The following is a 10,405-nucleotide window of genomic DNA, read 5'->3' as shown; positions in this document are numbered from 1 at the left end:
TTGAAAACTGTTGCTGAAAGACAGCAAGTGAGAGAACGAAGATAAGTTGACATGTAAATACATCCCAAGACTTACGACCCATATTGGTTGAGCGAGAGGAAGGTGATAATTGCAAAAGTGAGCCCATAAGTTAAACATCAAGCGTGAGGAATGTGCATAACGGGGCCGTGCTTATAGGCTATAGGGTCAATAGGTGAATGTCATTCTGCACGTGGCTAATAGGAAAGAGGAGAAGAAACAAGACACTATGTCCCTAGAATAGGAAACAGAGTGAATTATGTTATGCTTCCTGGATGAAGTTTAACAAGCTTTCAGACGAGCCCTCCTGATTGAACTTTGGTAAACAACACTATGCTGGGCGAACTCCAGCTCATCTCATATGTAGTACTGATCTCAGTCTGTCATCCTTTGGCCAATTCATTTTCATCCAATTTATATGCAGAGAGACCTAGGTGCTAACCATCACACCATAGTACCTAATGTGATGAAGGCAATCTGAAGAAGAAAAATATTAGCACATAGGAGAGGCAATGTTAAATGGAACTGTTCATGAATCATCTGAAATGAAACGACTGGCCATCAAGCTCTGTTCCAATTGATGCAGTCAATCCAGCTTCATGGACATGTCTTTTTGCTTGCTTAAAAGCTTGTATAAATTGGTGCTTAGTCGCCTCTTATAGTTTTGTCAATATTGGAGCTCCATTGTCCGTGAATATTCCTCTCAGTAGATCAGCAGCTGAGAAGCAGAGGCAGGCTAACATTGGAGTATTACTGAAAAGGTTTGATGTAAACACAGCCAGACGGTCCCAACTAGATCCCTTCCCCTCCCTTGGCACGAACCTTTCAATGTTTGCAGATTTTATAGGGTGGAAGAAATACTGTGGAATCTTTATCACTGCTTATACCTAACCAGACCTTTTACACATGCTATCATCGAGGGGTTAAAGGGAAAGGGATAGGTTGTGATTTGGGACAGGCAGATACTCTTCTCCATAGACCAATGTAACAACTACACCGGGTGTAGTGGCTTACTATGACCACCAGGGTGCACACCTCTCATGCCCTCTCTTGGTCCTCATGGTGGTATTCAGCAGTGCTGATGTTCTCTCCCCTGTACACAAGCCCAGTCAGTGTGGTGATAGAGCTCTTCACTTTGAAGAAACCATATACATCAATAGGACAAGTTGTTCAGGTGAGGCAGGTGTGAGTGACAGCATTACAGTCTCTCTATGCTGCAGGTTCTCTGAAAGGTGTGGACAGATTGTCCTCTCAACATTCTGACCTGTGGACTGAGGAGTCTGTTGCTGTGCTATCTCACCTGTGTAACACTCCCTTCTTGTGAGGGAGCACTCAGACCTGGAACAGGGAGGGAGGGAGAGGGAGAGGGAGAGGGAGAGGGAGAGGGAGAGGGAGAGGGAGAGGAGAGGAGAGGAGAGGAGAGGAGAGGAGAGGAGAGGAGAGGAGAGGAGAGGAGAGGAGAGGAGAGGAGAGAGGAGAGGAGAGGAGAGGAGAGGAGAGGAGAGAGGGAGAGAGGAGAGGAGAGGAGAGGAGAGGAGAGGAGAGGAGGGAGAGGAGAGGGAGGGAGAGGGAGAGGGAGAGGGAGAGGGAGAGGGAGAGGGAGAGGGAGAGGGAGAGGAGAGACCTTAGTGAAATACTTACTTGCTTACTTACGAGCCCCTAACCAACAATGCAGTTAAAACATTTTTTTTAAACAATTATAATAAATAAATACAAAATATGAATAAGAAATACAAGTAACAAGTAATTAAAGAGCAGCAGTAAAATAACAATAGCAAGGCTATATACAGGGGGTACCGGTACAGAGTCAATGTGCGGGGCCTTCCTCTGACACCGCCTGGTATAGAGGTCCTGGATGGCAGGAAGCTTTGCCCCAGTACTGTACTGGGCCGTGTGTACTACCCTCTGTAGTGCCTTGGGGTCGGAGGCCGAGCAGTTGCCATACCAGGCGGTGATGCAACCAGTCAGGATGCTCTCAATGGTGCAGCTGTAGAACCTTTTGAGGATCTGAGGACCCATGCCAAATCTTTTCAGTGTCCTGAAGGGGAATAGGTTCTGTCATGCCCTCTTCACGACTGTCTTGGTGTACTTGTTAGTTTGTTGGTGATGTGGACACCAAGGAACTTGAAGCTCTCACCCTGCTCCACTACAGCCCCGTCAATAAGAATGGTCCTCGGTCCTCTTTTTCCTGTAGTCCACAATCATCTCCTTTGTCTTGATCACATTGATGGAGAGGTTGTTGTCCTGGCACCACACAGCCAGGTCTCTGACCTCCTCCCTATAGGCTGTCTCGTCGTTGTCTGTGATCAGGCCTACCACTATTGTGTCATCGGCTAACTTAAAGTTGTGCAGTCATGATTGAACAGGGAGTACAGGAGGGGGCTGAGCACGCCCCCTTGAAGGGCCCCCATGTTGAGGATCAGCATGTCAGATGTGTTGTTACCTACCCTTACCACCTGGGGGCAGCCCGCCAGGAAGTCCAGGATCTAGTTGCAGAGGGAGGTGTTTAGTCCCAGGGTCCTTAGCTTATTGATGAGCTTTGTGGGCACTATGTTGTTGAATGCTGAGCTGTAGTCAATGAATAGCATTCTGATATAGGTGTTCCTTTTGTCCAGGTGGGAAAGGGCAGTGTTGAGTGCAATAGAGATTGCATCATCTGTGGATCTGTTAGGGCGGTATGCAAATTGGAGTGGGTCTAGGGTTTCTGGGATAATGGTGTTGATGTGAGCCATGACCAGCTTTTCAAAGCACTTCATGGCTACTGACGTGAGTGCTACGGGTCTGTAGTCATTTAGGCAGGTTACCTTGGTGTTCTTGGGCACAGGGACTATGGTGGTCTGCTTAAAACATGTTGGTATTACAGACTCGGACAGGGAGATATTGAAAATGTCAGGTTGAAAATATTAGTAATTGAATATTGATGTCTATGTCTATATTATTGCCAAACATATTCTACAATACCCATGAGACATAGGCTATAATGTATTTTTAAGAGGAATCATTGGTCTCAGTAAAGTGATTCAGTTTTATGCACAGGAATTAAAGAGAAACATTGAGAATATTCTGAACTCAATTTCGGCCAAAAACCTGAATAATTCAAGAGCATTTATGACTGTGAGGGAGTAAAGAGAACTGCCAGGTAAATGGGAAAATATAATTCGTTTCACTTTCCCCTCTACTCTGTCTGTGGTGACGCCATGCTCTCCAAATATAACTCTGCTCCCTGAGGCGTGTGCCGTGCCGAGCAATGTGTAAAAAAAAAATCACATTTCGCCTCGTTTCTCTCTCATGTCTAAACTCACCTTGGTGTGAAAATAGTTTTACTGTCCTCCTCACCTATGTCAAGAGCAGGCCTAATTCATTACACTGTGTTTCATTTACGCTTCATTTGACTATTTATGTTTTCTAAACGTTTTAAATGTGCCCTTTATTTAACTAGGCAAGTCAGTTAAGAACAAATTCTTATTTACAATGACGGCTTACCGGGGAACAGTGGGTAAACTGCCTAGTTCAGGGGCAGAACGACATATTTTTACCTTGTCAGCTCGGGGATTCGATCCGGCAACCTTCCGGTTACTGGCCCAGCGCTACATGGTGTGTCTGCATCATATCAATTTAAACAAGGGGTGTAGTTATCAACCATACATTACATATTTGTTCTGCACGGTTTGGACCTACAATTTACTCATAACGAGTCACAGAATTGTTCAAAAATGAGTACATGTTCAAATTGATATAGGGAACACTAAGAACAACTATTTAGGGAAATAAGCTACCTAAATGTACTGATATGAGTGACAAGTTACTGACAGGTGCGCGCGCTGTGCGAACGTTCCAAATGTGAACAGGAGGGGTTAACCTGCATTAATGTAACACTGATGACGTTGAAGATGTCTAGAGATTCGCACATTTGGACGTCCAATAAAAATGTGGTGTGGTGTCTGAAGGTTAAAGTAGGTTGCCAGGCTACATGCAGGCTGTGCTGTGAGCGAACATATCCTACCACGTTGTGTCTCATCTCACCAGCCAGGAGCGCCGTGTGTGCGCCTCGCCTCCGTCCTCGGAAAAAACTCTGTCGAATGTCAGAGAACAGCTGGGAGCTTAACATTTCAGAAGTCTGGCGGTTTCAAAAGTCTCGTCTCCCTGCTTACAGAGTGACTGTTCTGTTCACCCAAACAGAACGGTGCGCTTCAACAACTTAACAACTTTTAAAGTGGGGAATACAGCACTGCAACAGCGTGGAAGGAATTTCTCATAGATGTCCACTCAATTGGAAAGAGGCCTACAGCTAGAGACGACCAAGCTTAATGCTCTGAAACTCGAATTCGATGATGAGGAGATTGATGTGGAAAGTCTCGACGGATGCCTGCCCGAGGAGCGGCACGGCAGCGCGGAGAAAGGAGCGAAGGTGGTCACGGAACAGCATTCGCTGCAGACGCCGCGCAAGTCGACCCGCAGCCCCAAATGCGCCCGCTGTCGGAACCACGGCGTCGTGTCTTGTCTCAAAGGCCACAAGCGCTTCTGTCGCTGGCGTGACTGCCAGTGCGCGAACTGTGTTCTCGTGGTGGAGCGGCAGCGAGTGATGGCTGCGCAAGTCGCCCTGCGGAGACAACAGGCGACAGATGTGAGTGTCAGGGACATCTGACTTTTACTGGCAGGATATAATTTAAGAAAGATAATTATCATATCATGTAGGCCTAAATGCTGTATGTAAATGTTTTGTAACTTGTGTCAGTCCATGATGATGTAATTACAGGTTAATACAGGTCAGATGTAATGACTAACCCATGTGCCTCATGCACCTATTCCTTTTTGTCTGCATTTGCTCTGATAGAGAAATGTGGAAATTGAAACACGAGAACAATTAATTGTCCTAATCTATGTAAAAAAAAGAAAGTTGCCTATGATTGATATATTCTCTTAGATAGTGTGTGACAAAGCAGATTCATATACATTGCTTTATAACCGTTGTGATGATGAAAACAAGAACAATATTGTTCCATATTCCCTGAAAAAAACATAGGCTGTTTTTGCTTTACATTTGTGGATAGCATAGGGTATGTTTTCCTGATATATTTGTTTGATTTATACTGAACATAAATGGAAATGCAACATGCAACAATTTCAATGATTTTACTGAGTTACAGTACATTTCATATAAGGAAATCAGTGAATTGAAATAAATAAATTAGGCCCTAATCTATGGATTTCACATGACCGTGCAGGGGCGCAGCCATGTGTGGGCCTGGGAGGGCATAGGCCCACCCACTTGGGAGCCAGAGCCACACACTAGGGAGCCAGGCCCAGCCAATCAGAATGTGTTTTTCCCCACAAAAGGGCTTTATTACAGACATAAATACTCCTCAGTTTCAGCTGTCCGGGTGGCTGGTCTCAGATGATCCTACAGGTGAAGACGCTGGATGTGGAGGTGTCGTGGCTGTCGTGGTTACACGTGGTCTGTGGTTGCGAGACCGGTTGGACGTACTTCCAAATTCTCTAAAACAACGTTGGAGGTGGCTTATTGTAGAGAAATTAACATTCAATTCTCTGGCAACAGCTCTGGTGGACATTCCTGCAGTCAGCATTCCAATTGCACATCCCTCAAAACTTGAGACATCTGTGGCATTGTGTTGTGTGGCAAAACTGCATTTTTTAGTGGCCTTTTAGTGTCCCCAGCAGAAGGTGTACCTGTGTAATGATCATGCTGTTTAATCAGCTTCTTGATATGCCACATCTGTCAGGTGGATGGATTATCTTGGCAAAAGAGAAACGCTCACTAACAGGGATATAAACTAATTTGTCCACAACATTTTTGAAAAATAAGCATTTTGTGTGTATGGAACATTTCTGGAATCTTTTATTTCAGCTCATGAAACATGGACTTTACATGTTGCGTTTACATTTTTGTTCAGTATAGATTTAGTTATTCCACTCATAAAACTCATTTGTTTACACTCTCAAGCATTGTATCATAGAAATTGTAGGCCTTACATCAAGAACACTCAATTGTAATGATTCTGTAACAAACTAGCAACTTCATGCAGTAGCCTACAATACATTACAGAGGTTATGACTGTACTTACATACCTGGTTTATTAATGTAATACATTACTCCATCATAATTTCCCCATGTTCTACATTTTATTTCGTTGTTTCAACTAATTGTTATTAAGTAAGGATAGTTTACTAAAGATTTTGGTCAAAGTGTTACCCAAACTTTTTTTGCTGCCCAAACTTAGCACCCACTTTTTTTAAATTGGGCAAAAATTTCAGTCTACTTAAAAGGATCTGTTTGCTCAACTCATATGTTCTTTCAACTAGAAATACACACTTTGACACACATTAATACATTGTGCATGTTCATTTATGCAGTAACTATAATTCACCTGGGATCTGAACTCACAACCATTTGGTTCACGGCATTCTTCCTCCTACTCCACCATGTCTGTGTCAATTATCACTTAATCATTATTCTCTCATCATTGATTTTATTTACTTATCTCAGCAATTTGAGGGCTTTCTGTCTAGTTGTCTAATGTTGGTGGGGCATATTAACCTGTTTTAATAATACTCCTGAATCATGAATGATCAATAAAATAGATGTACTTTGAAGTGAATGTACTTTGTAGTGTAGCAATACAGGTGAAATCAGTAATAGACACAGACATGGTGGTTTAGCAGGGACATTGGTATGCCATGAACCAAGAGATTGTGAGTTCAAATCCCAGGTGATGAACTGTATAAATGAACATGCACAATGTAATCATGTATGTGAACGTGTGTCAAATATGTCAGTTGAAAACATTGTATGTCAAAAGCACTGTGTGAGGAAGTAGTTCCACAGCCATCTTTAGTTAAGATGCCCAAATAAGAATTGTATGAACTTATGAGACAAGTTGAGCAAACACATTTTAAGTTGACTGTTTTTTTGCCTAAGTTTTCTCAATTTGGGGCTAAGTTTGGGCCAACTGAAAAATAAAAGTTCAGGTAACACTTTGATCGAAAGTTGAGTAAACTAAAAAAGGCTGTGGAACAAGCTACTTGATAATAATTAGTTGAAACAACTCTTCTTTTTTTTACTTTTTTTTTTACAGCGTGGGGTTAATGCATATGTAAATATATTTCAATGTTTATTATCTCTCCTCTGCAGGGTAAAAAAGGGGTCAGAGGAACAGCCGCACCATTACCTCGCACAGCGTATCAACGCTACACCAGAGCACCTAGCATCCTAGCTAAGAGTATCTTAGAGGGTATGTATCACCTAGCATCCTAGCTAAGAGTATCTTAGAGGGTATGTATCACCTAGAATTCTAGCTAAGAGTATCTTAGAGGGTATGTATCACCTAGAATTCTAGCTAAGAGTATCTTAGAGGGTATGTATCACCTAGCATCCTAGCTAAGAGTATCTTAGAGGGTATGTATCACCTAGAATTCTAGCTAAGAGTATCTTAGAGGGTATGTATCACCTAGAATTCTAGCTAAGAGTATCTTAGAGGGTATGTATCACCTAGCATCCTAGCTAAGAGTATCTTAGAGGGTATGTATCACCTAGCATCATAGCTAAGAGTATCTTAGAGGGTATGTATCACCTAGCATCCTAGCTAAGAGTATCTTAGAGGGTATGTATCACCTAGCATCCTAGCTAAGAGTATCTTAGAGGGTATGTATCACCTAGCATCCTAGCTAAGAGTATCTTAGAGAGTATGTATCACCTAGCATCCTAGCTAAGAGTATCTTAGAGAGTATGTATCACCTAGCATCCTAGCTAAGAGTATCTTAGAGGGTTTGTATCACCTAGCATCCTAGCTAAGAGTATCATAGAGGGTATGTATCACCTAGCATCCTAGCTAAGAGTATCTTAGAGAGTATGTATCACCTAGCATCCTAGCTAAGAGTATCTTAGAGGGTATGTATCACCTAGCATCCTAGCTAAGAGTATCTTAGAGAGTATGTATCACCTAGCATCCTAGCTAAGAGTATCTTAGAGAGTATGTATCACCTAGCATCCTAGCTAAGAGTATCTTAGAGGGTATGTATCACCTAGCATCCTAGCTAAGAGTATCTTAGAGAGTATGTATCACCTAGCATCCTAGCTAAGAGTATCTTAGAGGGTATGTATCACCTAGAATTCTAGCTAAGAGTATCTTAGAGGGTATGTATCACCTAGAATTCTAGCTAAGAGTATCTTAGAGGGTATGTATCACCTAGAATTCTAGCTAAGAGTATCTTAGAGGGTATGTATCACCTAGAATTCTAGCTAAGAGTATCTTAGAGGGTATGTATCACCTAGCATCCTAGCTAAGAGTATGTCTCAGTGACACACCTTGGGTAATACAAATTATGCAAATGAGAGGATATGGAATTACACATTGTGTTTACCAGCGAGAGGTTGGGAGGGACAATGTTGTTTTGAGGTTTGTTTCTTCTTCTTTCCCCTGAGTAAGCACATGAACATGTACACACACTAGGCCATGCCATCACAGCTGTGTTTAGAGCATCTACTTGGCCTTTATGAATTTTGATGGGGTGCCATTCTTGAATTTAGATTCATTTTGACTTAATTTACCTAAATAAACTTTGTGATGTGATTATATTAAAACAGAACGTGTTTTCAGGTACTCTGAGAAAAAAAGTGCTATCTAAAACCAAAAAGGGTTCTACGGCTGTCCCCATAAGAGAACCCTTTGAAGAAGCCCTTTTGGTTCTAGGTTGGGTTTCTGTATAGCACTTTGTGATATCTACTGATGTAAAAAGAGATTTATAAATACATTTGATTGATTGATTGAGGTAGAATCCTTTTGGGTTCCATGTAGAACCCTCTGTGGAAAGGGTTCTACATGGAACCCAAGAGTTCTACCTGGAACCAAAAAGGGTTCTACATGAACCAAAAAAGGTTATCCTATGGGGACAGCCACAGAACACTTTTGGAACTCTTTTTTTCTAAGAGTGTATCATATTAATCATTAGACAGGTAAATGACATCAGTCTTGTTTACTTCCTTATAGGCTACAAACCCCCAGTAAATGAGGACGGACCCTGGTCCAAGCGAGGTCACTTCTCCTCTGTCAGTGCCCGGATGAGGAAGAGGAGGGCGTTTGCTGATAAGGAGCTGGAGAGTGTGATGCTGGAAAGGGAGCTGAGACAGAGAGAGCTGGAGGACCTATCAGGTCTCACCCTGCTTCACCACCCTGCCCTGGCAGGGCTGCCCTTTTCCCCCCACCACTGCTTCCCACAGAAGGACCCCGGGGTGGCCACCTACGTGCCTGTGCACAAATACAAACTGGGCCCTGTGCTGTATGAGTGTGACTTCCACTGCTACCAGGAAGAGGTCAAGGCCCGATCCGCAGCAGAGAGCGGTTATGGTTACAGTCAGTTCACGTCACAGTGTAACTCTAACTCTGGGGTTCTGGAACACATGGAGCGAGCCAGGGAGAGAGCACTAGAGAGCTGGAAGTGTTCCAGGAAGAGGGAGACCTGTCAAGAGCCATCACTCCTGCAGAGCGGGAGTAGTTATTCTGAAGGCTCAGCTGATCTGGACAGGGATAAGGCCACGCCAAAAAGGGTCAAAGACAATCCAACGGCTCCAACAGCTCCAAAGTTCGGCATTCCAAAAACAGCCCTCACACACTCGGACTCTCCCTCTGAGCCTAAGCATGTGTTTCAGAGAGAGGAACAACCCTATAGGCACAGCAGAGTCTTAGAACCTCACCTCCTCCCACCCAAGGACTGGTCAGCAGGGGGGACGAGGCATCATGAAAGGCCTCAGATCAACTCAGTAAAACCCACAGTGGCGAGGCAGCCATTACCGTTCTCAGTGGAGTCACTGCTGAGGACTTGAAGAACTCTTGGTAAAAATCGTTAGCCAGCAAGAAATAGAGGTGTCTATGCTATATCTAAAACAGTGGAATGTAGGTGTTAAAAATATTTTGGTAGCACTTTACTGTAAGTGTGCCAATATTTTTTTTCAGAAGTGCATTTTCTATATCAACACTGATGGTAAAATGTGTAACTAGTGGAATATTTATACTCAAATCTACTTTGAAATGTTATACATTTGTTAGTTAGTTTTATAAATTGCTCAGCATTTTTCAAAGGATTGTAAGATATTGTATTTTGAAAGCAATAAAGTAGACATGTACAATGTAACATGTTGTATAATCTCCCGTTTGTATTCCCATATCATTGTCCTCTTTCTTTTTCTGACCGCAAACTTCCTTTAACTTAAAAAACCCTGTTTTATGTGTCATATTAATGTATTAGTGTACTGTTGTATGTGCTATAGTCCCTTGGCTAAGGCAACTGTAAAATAACTAACACTCGCACATTTAGATCATTCAGAAGATACCTTTAGAATGCTTTCACACGTAAAAATAATTTGAAAAGGTGA

At 42.8% G+C, this 10,405-nt stretch overlaps 1 protein-coding gene across 1 annotated transcript; it reads left to right on the top strand.

Moving 5' to 3' along the window:
• Nucleotides 1-3,960: 3,960 nt before the first annotated feature.
• On the top strand, nucleotides 3,961-10,178 carry dmrt2b (doublesex and mab-3 related transcription factor 2b). Its single transcript, XM_046300750.1, has 3 exons — nucleotides 3,961-4,642; nucleotides 7,169-7,268; nucleotides 9,024-10,178. Exons 1-3 carry the CDS (start codon nucleotides 4,277-4,279, stop codon nucleotides 9,854-9,856), a joined length of 1,299 nt encoding a protein of 432 aa, XP_046156706.1. The 5' UTR covers nucleotides 3,961-4,276; the 3' UTR covers nucleotides 9,857-10,178.
• The last annotated feature ends 227 nt before the right edge of the window (nucleotides 10,179-10,405 follow it).

Source organism: Oncorhynchus gorbuscha, linkage group LG15 (assembly GCF_021184085.1).
Source record: "Oncorhynchus gorbuscha isolate QuinsamMale2020 ecotype Even-year linkage group LG15, OgorEven_v1.0, whole genome shotgun sequence".
Classification (NCBI taxonomy): Eukaryota; Metazoa; Chordata; class Actinopteri; order Salmoniformes; family Salmonidae; genus Oncorhynchus; species Oncorhynchus gorbuscha.
This window is presented reverse-complemented; position numbering and strand designations above follow the sequence as displayed.